Genomic DNA, 20822 nt, shown 5'->3' on the forward strand with positions numbered 1-20822 from the left:
TAAATCCTCCCTGTGTGGAGTTGCCAAATCTCCCATCAGGCGCGTCCCTTCGTGCGGATAAGGGAATGCTCGGCGAATGTGTCATGGCCATGCACATGCACGCATCCGGAGATGTGCGTGTATGGGCATGTTTATGCGCAGGCCGGGTAGGTGGGAAGTAAACGCCCACTCGTGGATAAAAATTGGCTATGGGAAGGATACCCAGAAATAAAACCAAACATGGAGGAGCAGAAGAAGAATGAAGTTACGGTGCAGGGCTTCGGAAACCCAGTGCCGGCGGTTTTTGGGAGTGAGCAAGCGGGCTCCCGGCCGTCGATATCCAACGACCGCAGTGCCTCAGTAGTGGGAACCTTGGCTACTGTGGCATCTAATGTTACAAGCGTACGGGAGGAACTTGAACTGGCTCCATTGATGGATCCGTTCAGAAGGAGCTCGATTTTTCGCAGATCCCCTCCCACACGGGCACAAGCCCCCACGATCGCTACCCCCAGTGGGAAGCGTATAGCGGGAGTCTTCGATGAGGAAGAATCGCTGACGCCGATTCACCCGAGCGATGTTTTGGGCAATGATCAGTCTGGAGCTGCCTTTACTGCCCTCGGTAAAAAGATCATGGAGCTGTGTGAGTTTATAAAGGAGCGCAGGAACATTCACCAAAAAAACGGGGCGAAGGGTCATACGCCGACATTCTCAGGAAAGTGATGGCAGACCCCGAACTCACCAATTTGGGAGACAACGTCAGCCGCATTAGACGGTCCCAGAAGGGAGATCTTATGTTGGAACTTAAGAAATCCAAGGATGTAACCGCGGGCAAATTCTTGAGCCAAATCGGGAAGACTTTAGAACAGGAAGCCGACATAAGAGCTAGCAGGCCGGAGATCACTATAATCTGCAAAGATATAGATGAAATCACGACGAAGGAGGAGGTTCGCGAAGCGTTGGAGAAACAGTTCGATCTTGCCGGACTACAAGAGTCAGCGGTGAAAACGCTAAGGAAAGCCTATGGGGGAACACAAACTGCCATCATCAGCCTACCAGTGGAGAACGCACTCAAACTGTTAGCAGCAGGGAGAGTGAGAATAGGCTGGGTAATGTGTCACCTTAGGGAACAGGTGGCGTTAAAACGGTGCTTTAGATGCCTTGGCTTTGGTCACATTGCGAAGTCATGCACTAACCCAAATGATAGGTCAAAGCAATGCAGGAGATGCGGAGTGGAAGGCCACATCAGCAAGGACTGCGGAGCTGACCCAAATTGTCTACTGTGCAAAGGAAAGGAGGGTGTGGACCATCGGCACATTGCAGGCAGCAGCAGGTGCCCGGAATACAGGAGAGCCCTTAGCACAAATCGCAGATGAGGTTAATACAAATCAACCTCAACCACTGCGAGGCGGCGCAGGATCTACTCGCGCAAACCATCCGCGAGAAAAACGTCGATGTGGCCATACTAAGTGAACCATACCGAAACCGCGGTGGTAGCGTTTGGGTCAAAGACCAAACGGGCCAAGCAGCGCTGTGGACTTGTGGAGAACAAGCCTTCCAGGAAATAATGGAGCACCCGGAGGAGGGCTTCATCAGAGCGAAGGTGAAGGGCATCCACATCTACAGCTGCTATGCTCCACCCAGCGCTACACTCGTCGAGTATGAGCGGATGCTTGCTGCTCTTGTTTTGGATGCAAGAGGACGTTGGCCGATCATAATAGGAGGCGATTTCAATGCGTGGGCTCTTGAATGGGGCAGCCGGATAACTAATGTGAGGGGACGTGTTCTCCTCGAAGCATTCGCGGAGCTGGACGTGGTACTGGCGAATGTTGGGTCTTCGTACACTTTCCGGGGAAGGGGCCTGGGGTCTATAGTGGACCTGACATACGTGAGTGCCACTTTAGCCAGTAGAATCGCTTGGCATGTCAGTGAGGACTATACTCACTGCGACCACCAGGCAATCTGCATAGAGATCAAGGGCGGATCGAGCTCGAAAAAGAGTTTTCGCAAAATGCCGGGTGGTATGCTTGGCTGGACAGTGAAAGCGTTCGAGGGGGACACGTTTTCCGCGGTGCTCAAATCCGACATATCCCTGAATGGTACGGCTGGAGAGAAAGCCACGCAGATCATTCGATGGGTGACGAAAGCATGCGATGTTATTATGCCCAGAAGGCGATTGCTCCCCAGTAGGCAACCCAACTACTGGTGGAACAATGAAATCGCAAGTTTGCGAGCCGCATGTTTTCGGGCAAGGAGGCTTTGCCAGAGGCTCAGGGGAAAACCCGGTGGCGACGGTCGAGAGGAGGCACACAAGCAATTGCGTGGCCGCCTAAAGGAAGCCATTCGGAGGAGCAAAAGAACTGCTTCAAACAGCTGTGCGACCATGCCGACATAAACCCTTGGGGCGAGGCTTACAGAGTGGTGATGAAAAAGCTGCGGAAATCACCCCAGGTCACCTGTCCGCGCCTCCTGAAACAGATTGTTACCACTCTGTTCCCGCACCACGAAAATAGGGGAAGGCAAGTTATTGTCCAGCCAAATGACGGCATAATACCGCCTGTAACTGTGGAGGAGCTGCGGGAAATATGTGGTAGGTTCGGTGATAACAAGGCCCCAGGTTTGGATGGCATCCCCAACCGAGCTTTGAAACTGGCAGTGAAGACTAGGCCCGACCTTTTCGCCAACACCTTCGAGTCGTGCCTAAAAGAAGGAATATTCCCTGCCCAGTGGAAAAAGCAAAAGTTGGTGTTGCTTCCGAAGCTTGGCAAGCAACCTGGAAACCCAGCGTCGTATCGTCCTATCTGCCTGTTGCATACAATGGGGAAGATGATGGAGAGAGTCATCTACAACAGACTCCTGCCCATCGTTGAAGCCAGCAATGGTTTTTCGGAACGCTAGTTTGGTTTCGAGACGCGCCCACTCTACGGTGGACGCAATTGGCATGGTGGTAAACCTGGCAAAAGGTGCACTGATTTCTGGCGGCTGCTCTGCCGTGGTGGCGTTGCATGTCAAAAACGCATTCAACTCGACCAACTGGAATATAATTAAACGGGCGTTGGCTGACATAGGTGTCCCCGGATACTTAGCGAATTTGGTGGAAAACTACCTCTCAGAGAGGACTCTCTGGTACGGGACGGATGAGGGCCCCAAAGAGTACATTGTCACAGCCGAGGTACCACAGGGATCGGTACTTGGTCCCCTGTTGTGGAATATCATGTATAATGGGGTGCTTGCTCTTCCCGTCCCAGAGGGGACTACGATTGTCGGCTTTGCTGATGACCTAGCTGTGGTTGTTGCTGCAAAACACCCTGAAGATGTGGAGGTTTACGCAACGGAAACAGTGAGAGCGGTAAAGTTCCGGCTAGAAAAGGCCGGGCTGACCTTGGCGGACGCGAAAACGGAAGCGGTCTTGATAACGAAACGCAGGAAAAATAATACTGTAAAAGTGGAGGTCGGTGGACATACGGTCGTATCAAAGCCGGCTATCAAATACCTGGGGGTAATAATTGATACCAAATTGAGTTTTAGGGAGCACCTAGAGTATGCATGCCAAAAGGCAGCCAGTGCCACCACGGCACTTGCAAAAATGTTGTCAAATATTGGTGGGCCGAAACATTGCCGGAGGTTGGTGCTAGCCGGAGTGGTGTGCTCCATCCTGCTCTACTCGTCGCCTGTGTGGGTAGAGGCGCTTGCAAACTCTCAGAGACGGAAGCAGGTGAACTCGGTTTACCGGCGGATGGCTTTGAGGGTTTGCAGTGCTTTTAGAACCACATCAGATGAGGCAGTATTGGTGGTGGCAGACATGATCCCGGTTGACATTCTGGCCAAAGAAATGAGTGTCCTGTACAATGCAAGACATATGGAGGGGCATGCACAGCGTAGAAATGCGGCAAGGTCAGAGTCGCTTGATCTCAGGCAACGCAGATGGAACGAGTCTGCGAAAGGTCGGTGGACGCACAGGCTCATTCCCAACATTAGGGTGTGGCTTGAGCGAAAACATGGGGATACCAACTACCACATTACCCAGTTCCTCACGGGACACGGTGGTTGCTACAGGCAGTATCTGCACCGCTTTGGGTTGGATGATTTTCCGAACTGTCCCCGATGCGATGGCATACCGGAGGATCCAGAGCATGTGATGTTTCACTGCCCACGATTTGCGATGGAGAGAAGGAGCTTAAACCAGGTGCTGGGCAGGAGCGGGACCCCGGAGAGCTTGGTTACTGAGATGCTGGAGTCCGAGGAGAAGGGGCTTGCGGTTAGCTCCACAATCATCCAAATGCAGGAGGAGTTGCTGAAAGACCAAAGGACGAAAGCTGCAAATAGGAGAAGGATGAGTGCCTACGAGCAAACCTACCCCGCGAAGTAATACCTCAATGGTAGTCCCGCGGGGCTGGGGCTGGAGAGACCGGGAGTGGTTTATAGTGGGTGTGAATCCCACACGTGCCCGCTGTTGTTCCGCCGTTCGGGCGGCGGACGTGTCTTTCTAAGATTTTCCACCTCCATGTACGCACAAAAAAAAAAAAAAAATAGTTAAATCCTCTGTACTTTAGTGCTTCATCCTTCATTAAGAAAAACCACGGACTAATGCCAGGTTGGGTATTATAATCTAAATTTCAGCCAGTATGGTGTTAAAATGGAAAAAACATAGACAGTTCGACTTTGCAATTAAAGCAGAAGAACTAGTTAACACGAAAATGCGATTGAATAAGGGAAAGATCCCATGACTGTTCACTTTATAATCTGATATCGGTTTTTGGATTGAGAGTTTTGGCGATGCAAACTGGACATTCTGAACATAAGCGAAGTGAGATGGATGGACCCTTGACAGAACACATATAGAAGGAGGCGTTCAAACGACACAACTACACGCAGTCCAGACAAGGTTCCTTGAGTGTGATATTTTGATCGTGATAGTTATCTGAATGAGAAGGACGGTTCTGACAATACTTTGCTCGGGAATGTATTGAGTAGGCATAGTTCTCGATGATCATAACAACAACGATGAAACGCCAACAAATTGCTAGCACTTTCACCATCTCGGTCATCAGTAACAACTTTTCCAGCATAATGCCCGCTATAAGATCAGTTAGATCTCGACTGACCGGTAGAGAACACTTAATCAGAGCAATCACATTGAAATCAGCCGTAGATATAGGTAGGAGTTGTTTTCTAAATGTGCGCAACAAAGGGGGTATCGGCCTCGAAAAACACCAGCATATGCTAGTCGCTTATTTTCGCTTGCAGACTGCAACCCTTAAATTCAAAACGGTCTGTTTCCGCGAAGCGACTATGGTCCAACAGTAAACGAAGTTTCTTCCTGGACAAACGATCGAAACTCTGAATAATCCACCCAAAAATATTGCTGATAACCGGATTGAAATGAAAAGTGTCCTTATTTCTGGTGCGAGTAAATTTCTCGCAGATCGATAAGTGAAAAGCTAAGACCTTTGTTGATAGATGCAGGCGGAGAGAAGCGCGACACGTTGGAGTTCCCTTACCGTGGAAAAATACAGAAATTGCAGCGTAGCGCATACCGTCGCAAAGTAATGCCACTATTTCCTTGGTGCGGAAGCTGAAGTTGCTACAAATATTCACGTTTTCGTTGCTGTATACTATATTACGAAAAGTGAAGTTTTATTTTATTTTATAGCCAAAGGCGAAATTATCTTGGTCATCATTGTCCACGCGGGGAATAAAGCCGCCGCTTGCACCCGTCAAGCCTCAACAGAGCTCCTAATCCCATCTATTTGTAATTCTTCAAAATTCGAGGTCTTCCTAGAAGGTGGAAAGTGGGTATGGTTAAAAAGAGCTAAATCGACAGGGAGTAGACTAGTAGATAAACGCCAGTAAAACCAAATTTCTTAGTCTGGCTGGGCATCACACTTTTCCGACCTGCATTGATGGGCAGAACATCGAAGGAGTAGATCAGTTTCTATATCTAAGAAGTATAGTTTCTGCAACGGTGGTATCGAACTTCCAAAGAGCGATGTCGCTTAACTCCATAACCGCCCTAGATTCGCCGTCACTGCATAAATCCTGGAAGTGCAAGTATCTCAACACTAAGATCAAGTTGAGATTGTTCTGCCCGAATATTTTTTCTCTGTTACTGTAATATATGTGAGTAGCATAGAAAGTGATGACCATTGTTACTTAAAGGCTCTAAGCAATCGTCAACACTTGTCTGCGATGCCGACGTGTCATCGAGTACTCGAGCCTGATACAATTTCATCATGATAAGTGACACAGATCACAGGTTCAAGGGTGAAAGCATGAGTTTTTATACAGGATCAAGCAGAAAATTCGGGAAAAGCCTGCTTTACCAACACCAACAGCTCTCCTACCAAATCCTATTTCCAGTTCTACATGATGATTGCTGGTAGTTCTTTTCTAGTTTTTCCTGCCTAAAAACTTGGCAAACTGTACCAACAGATCAGCAACTTCAGGTTGCGAATTATATAGGGCTCACATCTCCACACGGAAAATATTTGTTACGGAGCCACAGAAGGAATCCTGGATTGCAGGGGCAACATAACGACAGACGATTTGTGCATTTCCTCATGCAATGTGTGCTCGGAAAATATACACTGGACAGGGACCGGTTTCTTGGAGGAGGGCCACAATAAATTATGGCGGATATCTAGCAAACCATGTGCTTTGAGTAGGGTTCCTAGTCAGGGTAAAAATGAAACCCGTTGTAATCCGCTTTGAAAACTTAAGCGAATGGGTGTACACCCTGCGAATGCAAGTCTAACTATGATATATAATCTTCATTAACATTCACGCCCTTATATATAGGTCTTATTAATCTTCGCACCCCTACAGAAGAGGCAGAGGCAGAGAAACATACTTTCTACGATGCAGTGGAACGAACCCTGGGTGGTTCCTCAAGTATGATATGAAAATCATACTTAGAGATTTTAACAGCCAGGTAGGAACAGAGCCCATATTCGATATAACGGCTCCATAGGCTACATAAAAATACCCACGGACTGTTGATATTTTAACTAGCAGTGTCACTCTAAATGATCGTCATGGGAACCTAGTTTGCAAACAACGCGGGCACATGCAGAGATCTACCGCACAATTCAAATTCTCCCTTCCGTCACGGGGAAACGATTTCTCAGACAGAAAAAGAAGCCTAGGAATACCAATAGGTTTGTGAACTCGAAAAGTACAGGGGGCAACTAAACCAGACTCGTAAGTCTTACCAGCAAGTCAGTAGGGAGAAGTCATATTCACGCGGATGCTCGTCCTATTGAGACAAAGAGAGATGTCTGATTTCCGATTGTATGGGCACGTCTCACCGGTGGCGGTAGAACTTGTATCGTGATTTGACGTCGGATACCAATCGCAGCTGTGAATGAGTACCTGAGTCAAAATCAGGGTAATTATCTCGGGCGAGAGCAATGCTGACCACATTGCCTCCTACAGTCTACGGTAGTGTACCATTTCGGTTTTGAATGAAGTACTCTAACACACTTCAAGGCCCTGATCCAGTATGGATTTTTGTGCCAACGATTATTATTATTATTATGGGCACGTTGGAGCGATGGGTTGTGTGTGTCCAAGAACTGCTCAACAAACAGCTGCCCCAAATATTCTTCCTTCCCAGTCTGAAATATGTAGGGATAATAATGAATTCGTTTAAAACAAAGCAACTACAATATATTGCTTCCATTTACCCTTTGGTGTGGTATAGTGCGCTAGCTACTCATACGTGCCATCTTTCAGAGTTCGCTGAAATACGCTTCAGCACCCATCAGAATTTTCCGAGATGCCCACACTCTTCCTCTATTGTTGTACGTCAAGTGCTCCACCATTTGCATGCAAAACGATGTCATTAGTGTAGTCGAGATGTTTGAGTAAAGTCGAAGTCCTCCACATCCTCCGGACAAGACAGCCTGAAGAGCGTCGCCGGTTAAAAACAATTTCTCCTATATTTTACCTCGATGTCGCATGTCACATTTTGTGCCATCATATGTCAACCTAATCATTAGTTTCACCGAAATCCTGTATAACGCGTTTCAGATACAAGCCCTGTTCACCCTGTCAAACGCATTCTTGAAATCGATGAAGAGCAAGTGAATCTGAATCAGAATTTGAAAACAAACAATGTTGATGTGCTCTATCCAGGAGGATCCGGAGTGGAAAACACCCTTCACTCTCTCGATTAAGTCTTCGAGATGTTCTTTAATGTGTTCGAGGATTATTCTAGATTTCATCTTCACGACGGCAGAGGGCACGTCCTCCACTCCTCCAATTGCCATACTCAGAACGGGTGCCCTTCTTTGGAATTTTAACGATCATTCCGTTCTTCCACTCTCTTGAAAAGTTCTCGGCTTCCCAAGATTTTCGAATGAGTGGAAACAGCAGATGTTCAGCAATTGCATGTGTAGCGAAAAAACTCTGCGGGGAGACCATCAAGCCCAGCGGCTTTACTCCCATTCAATGCATTGATAGCGGAAATGATTTCTCTTCTGCTTGGAAGAACAGACTGTATCTAGCTTTCCATGCAAAAGAAACGAAACTTCACCGGATGTGATACGGTTAAGTACTGTGACGAAGTAAGGTCAATCGTTAAAGTCCTTCACAGAACTATCAAAAAATTTGCGATCACATGTAAATTCGTCCGTGAAAGTAATCACTGCGTTCTGCGGCATCTTCTGCTTCTCTGACCAGCGAGCTGAACTTATCGATATTCTGCTCGCCATTACTCGCAGTCCATTTGTCCATCGATCCGCTTCCATGATTTCGTAGTCAACCAAATCTTATGACGCCATTTCGGGACGCGGTAGATGACCTAAGTAGCACCAAAGAAAGAACGGGTCACCTAATCCGTATGGATGAAGATGATCCCGATCGGAAAGTCTATAAGGGTAATATCTATGGTAGAAAAAGAAGACGGGGCAGACCCTGCCTCAGATGGAGCGATGGTGTGCGTCAGACGCCAGACAGCTTTTAGCGATATTAAAATTGTGGACCTCGGCGCAAAACCGGGATATCTGGAGTTTCTTAATAAAGCAGGCCTAGACCGGATACCGGTTGTTGCGTTGGGTAGAGTTTCAAATTTGCAGGTAGCTAGCACGCAAATTTCTATCCCTTGTTTCAACTCGCAAGGCTGATAATATAATGAAAATAAATTTTGAAGCAGAGCAACTACGATAGAAAAAGAAAACTAACTAACTTCGAAACCCGAGTCACTACTAGAAGACAGAATTTCATTGTTCGCAATCCTATCTGTGCATCCAGATGCAAATTTTAGATTTAGATTTAAACAGTTTCAAGGAATTGATTCCCGGCACTCATTTACATCTTCGTTAATTTTGGTGCAAACAAGAGCACATAATTCCTAACTTTACAAAATTCTTAGGGTAGATTCTCATTTTTGTTTTAAAGTTATATTCATGTCACCAAATTCAGAGCGTTTAGCCTACAAACGATTTAACTTGACGATTTATTTTTTTTCTTTGGACTATAATGATCACTGGGCAGAACGGACATACAGTAAATACCGTTTGGAACAGAGGAAACTTGAAACCCGAAGGCATTGTTACTGGTATCATATTATAGTAGTAGAAGGAAAGGGTGAAGAAGGCTACATTCAAGGGAGAAACATCCCTCTTGGAGGTGTTATATGAAACGTTGCTACTCACGTGACTGTACCGAAATAGAAATGATCTATTTCCCATAAAATGTCCTTTACCGTGTGACCGCATTCTTGAGACTTTTAAAAGTAATTATATGTAATTTAGGTGAAGTGTTGGATGTCTTATTTTTTGGGCAATTTGCACAAATTTGGAGTTTGGAAGATTTAGGCAAACAAAATTAGTGCTTACAAAATAGCAACTACCTTGTCCTGCATTATGGAGTATTGGATTAACGTTCAAGTCCTAGGAGGTTAGTAGTATAAATATGTATGTTCTAATCCACTTTCATATAAAAATCTTGCGGTTTTGAGACGGCATGTATGTTCGAATCCAGTTTCATATGAAAATGTTGTGGTTAGGGGCGGCCGGTTTGGCGCGTGCCGGGGGCGACTTTTAGGGAAGCGTAGTTCGTAGGGCGTCGTCCGCGGGGGTTCGGGGAGCCTCGTTCCGGGGCGGGGCGGGGCGGCGTGCGTTTTTGTTGTTGTTGGATGTCATGTGCGTATTGCTTGGGTGATGGAGAATTGCTTATCAGGTTGACGTATTTGGGAGTGAATATTAGACCGTGGGTGAATATGTAGTAAGTTTGAAAATGATGGTTTTTTGTAGATTTTAAATGTACTTGGCTGATTTTGTTGTTGTTGCTGAGGTTGCTGATAAGAGGCGATCGTTTGGGTGCCATGTGCTAATTGTTTGGGTGACGGGAAATCGCTTATCAAGTTGATGTATATTAGGGACTGTATGAATATTAAACCGCAGGTGAATATATTGTAAGTTTGAAAGTGATGTTTGTCAGTTGTGAAGGAAGATTAGAAGTGTTAAGCGATAAGCCATGTTTTGGATTGAGCGGTTATCGCATAGAGATAAATATTGTATATGTGAACAAGTATGGAAGAGTTTTAAAATTATCAACGTGAAGATTGATTCGGGTTATCTGGAGGTTTATATGACACCTGAGGATGGTTCAAGGGTGCTTGTACTAAGCTTAAGGAATGGAGAGGATTGCAAACCTGGAAATTTCGATACGACATTTACATTTCAAATCTGGCAACATGTTAAGATTGAAGTATTTGGTGAGTGGGATGGTGATGAAGGGAATCCTGGTTTTTTATTGCAATTTTGGTGTTGTTGTTTCAGGTAATGGCGAAATTACTATAATGGGAAAAGTGTTGCCAGGTTTGACTAGATGTAAGACGAAAAGCCGATATCCGAAGGGTTGTCCGTTCAACGACATAGATGGTGGTGATGATGTTGAATGGGTGCAAAAATATGGAATAAATGAATTTGAAAAAGGGGAAGAGGAAAGAATGAAAGAGGTTCTTCGCCGAAATGGAAGTCATCATAATTATTATGGAGATGATATCATACGAATTCAGCGGGAGTTTGATCGATTGATTCGAAGAAAACAAAATAAAAAATTTTTATCGAGTAAAATTATTGCAAAAGAGGAGGGGGAGAATGGAAGATCTAAGAAAACGTTTCGCATAAGGAGTGGTTATCTGGAGGCTGTTGATGAGGGAAATCTTGAAGTCGATTTAGCTGAAAGAGAATTTTAAATAGTCAATGATAAATTTTGAAATGTGTGTATATCCAACCTGATTGTTTTTAAGGTTTTGTGTAAACACAAAACCTTATTAAAATCGGTTTACCGTCTGTCTGTCTGTCTGTCTGTCTGTCTGTCCGTCTGTCTGTCTGTCTGTCTGTCTGTCTGTCTGTCCGTCACACGCATTTTTCTCGGAGACGGTTATAGCGATTGACACCAAATTTGGTGGAAAGGTGGGAACTGTGAACGCTCACACATACAGTGAGTTACATCCTTTTACGTCGAATTTAAGGGGGGGTCCCCATACATGCAAAAGGGGATTGTAAATTTTTTTTTCATCAAATATAGTCATGTGGGGTATCAAATTAAAGGTCTCGATTAGTGCTTTTCGAAGCCGGTCTTAGTTTTGGCATCTCTTGGAAACGTAGGGAGTGCGGGGGGTTGAAAGTGATCATTTCTTTAAGGGGGCCATTCTCAGAAACTACCAGACCGAAAAATCTGAAAAAAATCAGGAGGCTGCCAGTATATGGTGCCTTGGCTCCGAAATACCTTTCATACCGATATCTGTTCAAAGAAAGTTAATAATAGTATATTACTGTAATTTTTTGTAATTGGCTGGAAACCCCCCTTAAATTCATCCTAGCGGCACGAAATTCTGCAGGGATGTAGGCTATAATGTAGAGCATAATCATACCAAGTTTGATGGAAATCTCACTATTACTAACAAATTTATAATACGTCGAAGTTGTTGCTTCTTTGAAAATTGAAGACTATGAATGTCAATATCACCCGAAAGTGAATACTCTCACATAATATATGGATATATTACGTGCTACGTACTAAGAAATACACAAAACCTTTCGTACCTGAAGCGTCCAGCTTCCGGTTTCCCGACTTGTTTTTTCTTGTAAATATTTGTTTATTGTTCATTCTTTTTCTTTATTATATAAGTTTGAAAGGCTTTCACTTGAGGATATTTATAGATGACATGACAATGTGGTTTTTGAACAAAACCATCGAGACTCCAAAATGATTTTCACATTTTAATATAAGAATGGATGTAAACTAGAATAAAACGATTCATATGATAATAATCACATCCAGTAGACCAGCAAAAAAAAGTTTTCTTTCTCTCTCTCTTTTTTATGGAATAGAAGCAGCCAAAAGGGTAGGTAATTTCAATCGTTCAGAGCCGTATAAATAGATCTCATGACGGTAAATATACAATTAGTTGGTTTTCGCAAATCGATTGGAATAGAATGGAGTTTTTAAATATACTTCTTGTGTTAGGTTTTGGTGTGCCGTTTCTTTTAGGTAGCCCATTGCCAGTGGTTAATCTTAATACCAACGAAAGTACAAACAATTTAGCGTTTAATCTCGTGCTACCTGATAACAATACAGCGCAAGTGACATTATCTTTTCGACTTATGACTGTTAGTACAGTTTCAACAGAAACGAACACGTCGTTTCAAAATGATGCCGATGTTGCTATTTCATCATCATCATGGATGATGTCGACGTCAACAACAACAACAACAACAACAGAACCGCCTAGAAGATATGTTACAGTCGATGAAGCAATAGAAGGATTTCGGCAAGCTTTGATTAAGAAGGAAATGGAAATAGCTGGAATTATCGAGAGCGAAAATATTTTTTACAGGCACTTTAAATTAGAGTTCGATGATGACAAAATTTTAACAGTTCGATGTACATATGATAGCAACTATTCCATGCGCTCACTGAAAATCCCATGTTATGAATACCATGAGTTCGAAACCGAAAGAATACTCAGTAATGGCGAGGTTGAGTATATAAAACAGGCAGATCCAGACTATAGGAGCAATATAGAATTTCTGGACTTGAAGAAAATGAAGCAAACCTATTCTATGAGTATTGCTTGAACCGCAAACCTGTGCACAACGAATTAAAAAAATGACGACGACGACGGCGAATAAAAACAACATCGATGTGGACGACGACCTTCAACGTTCTATTGAGGAGTTGAAACAATTTTTTTGTACCAACAGATTGCTAATTCTTACGGAGCACTTTAACCAATTTATAAGCAGCTATACGTTTTTGAAACCATACGCTGAAATGTCGCAGAAATTCAGCCAATTTGGAAAACATTACGTGAGCTGCCCGTGGGCATATGACGATGCAAAATGCGGACCAGACACTTGTGAATGTTATAGTGTTCGTAGGAGAATAAATGAAATGAAAAACCTTGTTCAGTTTTACAAAAGATTAGCTAATAAATAAATTTTATTCTTCAATCAAAATTACAGTGTTTCATTGTGAATCTTAATATATCATATCCTTGGTATTTATCCAGGAATTGTGTTTCGTTGAGAACCCTAGCCACTTCACAAACGCTTGGTTACCATTCCTTTTCAATATTTTTTCCACAAGATAAATTGACGGATGCTCAGCTTTCAATAGTTCAGGCTCATAAAAACCACCTTCAATTTTATTTCCTTCGTAATCTTCTAATAGATATGTAACGGGATTGGTAATACGAATTTCGCGAATTTTGAAAATTTCCGTGGTCCAATTGGGTGTGTAGCCCTTTTCAAATACATGCTTGTATTTACTGATTCGAACATGATCACCCACATTATATTTAAATGGACCCATCACCTTAATGTTGTTGTATACGGTAGACAGGAGTAATTTTTCATTGGAACTATTCACAGCAGACGGAGCCATTTTAATTGTTCGGTGTTTTTTATTATTGTAGGCGTCAACTATATCATCGACTTGATTGATCCACTTGTAGTTTCCATTCATACTAAACTCTTTCCACATCATATTCTTTAGGGTACGATTGAATCGTTCAACAATTGATGCCTTAAGTGGACTATACGTGGAATAATGGTTTATTTGATATTTTGTCATAACATTTTTAAAATGTTTGTTGTAGAATTCTTTTCCGTCGTCTGTTTGTAGGTTTTTAGGAATGCGTCCTCGTTGGAGAATCTGTTCAATTGCTATAGCAACTTCTTTGCCCGTTTTTGTTTTGATGGAAGCCGTCCACGCAAACTTGGAAAACGTGTCGATGATCGTAAGAAGGAAACGGAACCCCGTATTGTCGCTAACATATGCTCCCATTTCAACTAAATCGGCCTGCCACAAGTCATCCAAACCTTTAATTATGACTGGTCGTCGGTTAAAATTTTTTCGAGCTGACCTATGTAATTCGTTTACTACTTGCCGTTTGCTCATTTTAGAATGAACTGAATTTCGTAATATGATTGATAGTTGTATTTGTTGTTTTTAAGGTATGACTTTGAACTGTCATCATCATCATCATAGTTTTGTAAGTTCGTCGATTTCAAGTTGAATTTGTCTGTCTATATATTCTTTGAGTTTCTCAATGTTAATATCAACGTAGTTCTTTGTAGAAGCATCAGCATCCTCAACGGGTTCTCCAAGATTCTTGAGTTGTTTGAATTTGATGTTGTAATCACCGCTTTCCGTTTTATTAAATCCCGCACCATGCAAACCTTGTAGACCATCCTTACCAGGTTTTCCTTCCGGACCTCGGGGACCCGAGGGCCCCTGCTGACCTATAGGACCTTGGGGACCTTGAAGACCTGGGGGTCCTTGAAGTCCTTGCAAACCACGTTTTCCTCCTCCAGTATCGTTTGAAAATCGACCAAATTTATCAACACCCATTTAATAAATGATGTGAGCTGCGTGTTTATTCTATTATTTGTGATTCTTTCAATTCTTCAATGATTGATATAATTTCATTGTTATGATTATTGTGACCGGCTTGCTGTGACGCAATGAGTAACCGCAATCGACTTACTAGTTCATTGGGATCATCCCAATATATATAGTCAATTTGTTTGTTTGACGTTTCCATTAAATTAGGGTTTTTGCATTTAATATTAGGGGTTCGTGTTAACCCTTTTCCTTCTTTTCTATTTAACAATTTAGAAATTATTCTTGTATATTTAAAGCTTCGATTTCCATTGATTTGACTGCTACTGTCATAAGAACGCCTGTGGGCATTAGAGTGTAGAAGAATACTTTTATAATTCTCTAAATCATCGTCGGAATATATTGTTTCATCTGGATACTTCATAAAAAGTAGTTCATATAAACCCCGACTTCCAATGTAAGATTTTTCATCTACAATTATATGATTATCATCGATTGCGAAATCTGAATTTCCTATTTTCCACTGATTTCCATCATTGTCATCCCTATATACCCCATAAATACTGTCAATTACAGATGGTTGATTTACATAGATATCTAGATATTGCCTAGCAACATCTGAAAAATGATTCTGCTTCAGGTATTCTCCCAGATATTCTTGTCCTTCCGGAGTGGCAACATATTGGCGAACAGCTTTTGTAGAAGACTTAGGAGTTTCAAAAATGTGTTCATTTTCTTCATAGACACGATCTGTCTTTAATTCCTCATCTTTACATTTAATACGAGCTGATGAAGACTCTTCTTTAAACTCTTGTTTTTTTATGTCTTGTTCCTGCAATACTTTAGCTTTTTTAACAAATTCTTTGAGGGGTTCCGTGATGGGCTTAAATGTTTCTTCCAACTGAATCTCTGTTCCGGCTTTGTTAGCTTTCAGCTGTTGATATTTTTTCCTTATTGAATCGGTTGTCTTTACAATATCTCTGAGCAACTGTTTGTCAAGCTTTGTTCTTTTCATTGTTTATGGAATCAGCAACGGATGCAATTGGTCAAATTTCGAAATATATCTAAAATGTTTTGAAATATGCTTTCAATAGGTTTTAGTTTGATTTTGAACTGATTTTTGCAGCACCTAAATCGCTTTGTTTCTTTTTTGAATTGTTTGGAACTGTCCTCACTGTTGCTGCACTCAAACCGTATTGAACTGTTATCGAACTGTATTGAACAGCTATTGAGCTGCATCAAACTGATCCTTTGAACTGCTTTGAACTGTTCCTGAACTGATTTTAACTGCTTTGAACTGCTCCTGGACTGCTAAGTTGGTAATGATGCTTTTAATAGATGGGGGGTTCTTTCCATACTGTGGATTTGCTTTTATAGTATTATGAATATATCGAATCCCTTTCGATATCGACCCTTCTCTAAAGAACTGTCTTTATCAATTACACAGAATCCATATTTGTCATTCCAACATTCAGCACAAATGGTTCTAAACTGTTCGAAAGTCATGTCGGTGTTTACGTGATCATTGTAAATGTGTCTTAAATTCATATCATCCTGTTTGAATATAATCAAAAAATTTGCGTTATCTCGAATAAGGTGTTTCGGTATTCTTGTATATGTTTGACACAGATAAAAGCTATCAATATTATGATGTCGTCCCATACAGAAATATGATCGAATATTCTCTTGTTTCTCGCTGGCAATATCATCGAAAATGAAAACAGAGTCAGATTTGGCTTCTTCAGGCGAAATCACTTCACTATTATTTGAGAATGTATAGAAGCCCAATCCGGAAATAGCTTTAACAGCCTGCTTCAAATGTTCATATTTGGGTTGATGTAATGATTTCGAGTAGATGTAAATATTTTCAAATTTTATACCATTTGGATGCTTCAATAGAGAAAGCATAACGTTAGTTTTGCCGCAGTTAGAAGGACCCGTAATAATACCCCGAATATTATTAGGCAATAAATTGCTGTGTTTAGCTATACAGCTTTCATTTGTAATGTCAGTGTTTTCCACCACCAACCTTTGTTGTTGTTGTATAAACCGCATTATCAGTGCAACTAAACAACCAGACTGAAAGTAATTACGTTGTTGCAAAAAGTGTTATAGTCTGCGAGAGTTGTTGAACCGAGCAGGATTATACGCATACATAGACGCAAAGAGAACGGTCACTATAAAATGATTGATCATAAAAATAAATATACTAGTACAACACGAAAAGCGGTGAAAGGAAGAGGTGTGATTAATACCTTAATCAATAAACTTCCAATTGAACTGCATCTACCTGGTTATCAATACTGTGGTCCTGGTACAAAACTAAGCGAGCGGCTTGCTAGAGGTGATCCAGGAATAAACTTATTGGATCAAGCCTGTAAAGAGCATGATATTGGATATTCAAAATTTAAAGAAACGGCTGATCGTCATATATTAGATAAAATATTAGCTGAAAAGGCATGGCAACGAGTCAGATCAGCAGACGCAGGATTGTCAGAACGAGCTAACGCACTACTTGTAACCAACATGATGAAAGCTAAAGTAAAATTAGGAATGGGAATGCAGAATAAACTGAAATTTGGAACAATTGTTTCCAAAGTCCGAAGGATTGTCAAAAGAAAGAAACCCGACACAATGAAAGCGAGTATTAAAGTAGCCTTAGCTGCTGCAAAGAATATAACAAAGGGACGGAAGAAGACTCTCAAGACTCCAAGGATAATACCCATTCCTAAAGTTGGTGGAGTTCTACCTTTTCTAGTTCCTCTTTTCGCAGGATTATCTGCTATTGGTGCTCTATCAGGTGGAGCTGCGGGAATAGCGAAAGCTGTTAATGATGCTACCAATGCCAAAAAGACCTTAGAAGAAAAACAGCGTCATAACCAAAAAATGGAGGAGATAACATTAGGCCGAGGATTGCATTTAAAACCGTACAGAAAAGGTTTAGGGTTGTTTTTGAATCCTGCTTCAAAAAACTTTTAAAAACGCTACCCAAGAGAGCATTAAATGAGAATGATTTAATGAGATTCGCCAGATTCTTGTCAAACTTCAGAGGAGTTTTCATGCGAAATAATTTACCGAGGGGAGCTGGAAAGCAAAACGAATGTGGTATTGTAAATCTGGATAATATGCAGGGTTCTGGTACTCATTGGATAGCATACAAAAAACAGAGTCGATATGTGGAATACTTTGATAGTTTTGGAAATTTACCTCCACCGAAAGAGCTAATAGATTATCTAGGTTCTAATATAAAATACAACTACAATGCATATCAAAGCTACGACTCATATAACTGTGGACATTTATGTTTGAAATTTTTGTACAATCTTTTGTAAATATATATATAAATACTTTTAAAACTGAAAATCAATCATTGTTTTATATGCTGCCATGGCACTTACATTAACTCTAAGTGGAAATTCATCCATTCTTACAACTGAATATTTTCCACCAATCGATTTACAAGGTGGCTACGTATGCGGACTTGTTGATTTTCAAACATATAATTCTATACCTAACGTGGATGAAAAAAATAATTTATTTCACATTGGGAAGCACATTATAGAAATACCCATTGGATCGTACGAAATTGATGATATTGCCAACTATCTGTATAAAGAACTAGCGAAGATCAATGACAAAATAATTCTGTTAATACAGGCTAATAATAATACACTCAAAAGTGAAATAAAGTCAAATGCTCCAATTTACTTCAATGAAGAAAGATCCATTGGTCAATTGTTGGGATTCGCTAAACGAGAATTGAAAATCAATGAAAAACATACTTCTGATCTACCTGTGAGTATAAGTAAAGTGAACGTAATACGGATTGAGTGTAACATAGTTGGAAATTCTTACATCAATAATATTCCCTCACACACAATCCATGAATTCTCACCTGAAGTAGGACCAGGTTATAAAATAGTGGAGGTTCCTAGTAACGTCATTTATTTACCGGTAAGCCTTAAACGAATAAGCACGCTAACTCTTAAGCTGATTGATCAAAACGGAGATATAATAAACTTCAAGGGGGAAACAATAACGATTAGACTTCATTTGAAGCCTCAGGATGCTGCTATATAACGATGATAAATACCTGCCCGATAATGTAGATAGAACCAGTTCAATCAGAAAAATCGAACGAGCTAGACCGCGACTAACATTGCAAAATAAACAGTATCTAAAATTATTGGGATTCAAATTGAAACAAAAATAATGAGCGATATCCTGAACGTTACACGTAAAATCAGTTTTGATAATAGTATATCAAAAATCGAATACCATAGCTACTCTCCATTCTTATCATCATACAACTCCAGTGATGAAATCCGAATACCCATACAACAACAGGATTTGTGTATTTTGCCGAGTCAGAGTTTCATTTACATTGAAGGCGCCTTAACTAAAACAGATGGAACAATATCAGCACTAGCTAAATTGACGAATAATAGCGTAGCTTTCCTATTTGATGAGATAAGATATGAACTGAATGGAGTAGAAATCGATCGAAACAAAAATGTGGGAATAACATCGACGTTAAAAAATTATGTATCACTTAATGAAAACGAAAGTAAAATGCTTTATAATGCCGCTTGGTCACCGAACGAATCTATCACACCGTCAAGTGGTTACTTCAACTTTTCTATTCCGCTAAGAAAACTTTTGGGATTTGCCGAGGACTACAAGAAAATTATTGTAAACGCTAAACACGAGCTAATTTTGGTTCGCACAAGAAGCGATGAAAATGCATTTATTTCATCCACTGATAATGTACACATCAAAATTTTTAAACTACAGTGGAAGGTGCCCCATGTTAATCCCGATGGCGCTGAAAAATTGTCAATGTTGAAATATATTGAATCGGGACATCCGATTCAAATAAGCTTTCGAAATTGGGAACTGTACGAATATCCAGTTCTACCCACAACAACAGATCATGTGTGGAATGTAAAAACCACAGGTCAACTCGAAAAACCTCGATATGTTATTTTAGCTTTACAGACAAATCGAAAAAATATCAAAGACAAAGATGCCAGCAAATTTGATCACTGTGATTTAACAAATATCAAAATACATTTAAACTCCGAATCGTATCCTTATGACGATATGAATATTAAATTTTCCCGTGATCGATTCGCTCTTCTCTATGATATGTACTGCAATTTTCAACAATCTTATTACGGTGTACAACTTCAGCCACTACTTTCACGAAGCGAATATAAGGAATCTGCACCAATTATAGTAATTGATTGTTTACGTCAAAATGAATCCATGAAATCTGGCTCAGTGGACATAAGGTTAGACATGAAAACATCTGTAGATGTGCCTGCCTTAACAACAGCTTACTGCTTGCTCCTACATGATCGTGTGATAGAGTACAACCCACTCACTTCTTCAGTTCAAAAACTTGTATAAAAACTATGGAAACTATAAATGTTAATCCAGTATCACGTTTACATTCTGCACGCAAGCAAACTATACCATTTCATCACCATGACGACGATTTTCGTTATCGATATGCAAGGATTTAGAGGATACAACAATACTTTCATCATCAAAGAGTTAGCTGTCGTAAATGTAAACGAAAATTTTCATCGACACTTTATACTGAAACCTCCCTTCAGTTTTTCAACACTATCAAGAGAGCTGCAATCCCAGGCACACTGGGTATACGAAAATCATCATGGATTGAAATGGGAAGGTGGACTAACAACATTTTGGGAAGTGAAAGAATATTTACTTCTAAACATGAAAAATACAACCATCTACGTCAAAGGAACAGAGAAGAAAAAATGGCTTTATGATTTGCTGGGAAATATTGCACTAGTATTCAATGTGGAAGATCACAGCTGTCCGAATCTAAAATCACTGAAACAAAATTATCCCGACATGTTTCGCTGTAATGCCCACAGCGGATGTTGCGCGCTACAAAACGCATTCCTTCTGAAAAAATTTATAACTCAAAATAATAATAATCAAATGTAATAAAA

The 20822-nt window shown here is 41.2% G+C and overlaps 2 protein-coding genes across 2 annotated transcripts; one reads left to right on the forward strand and one right to left on the reverse strand.

Moving 5' to 3' along the window:
* Positions 1-14475: 14475 nt before the first annotated feature.
* On the reverse strand, positions 14476-14844 carry LOC119652034 (collagen alpha-1(XIX) chain-like). The gene has a single exon (XM_038055969.1). It carries the CDS (start codon positions 14842-14844, stop codon positions 14476-14478), a length of 369 nt encoding a protein of 122 aa, XP_037911897.1.
* A 4203-nt stretch (positions 14845-19047) lies between these two features.
* LOC119652035 lies at positions 19048-20247 on the forward strand. Its single transcript, XM_038055970.1, has one exon. It carries the CDS (start codon positions 19048-19050, stop codon positions 20245-20247), a length of 1200 nt encoding a protein of 399 aa, XP_037911898.1.
* Positions 20248-20822: the final 575 nt, after the last annotated feature.

Source organism: Hermetia illucens, chromosome 3, assembly GCF_905115235.1.
Source record: "Hermetia illucens chromosome 3, iHerIll2.2.curated.20191125, whole genome shotgun sequence".
NCBI classification, from domain to species: domain Eukaryota; kingdom Metazoa; phylum Arthropoda; class Insecta; order Diptera; family Stratiomyidae; genus Hermetia; species Hermetia illucens.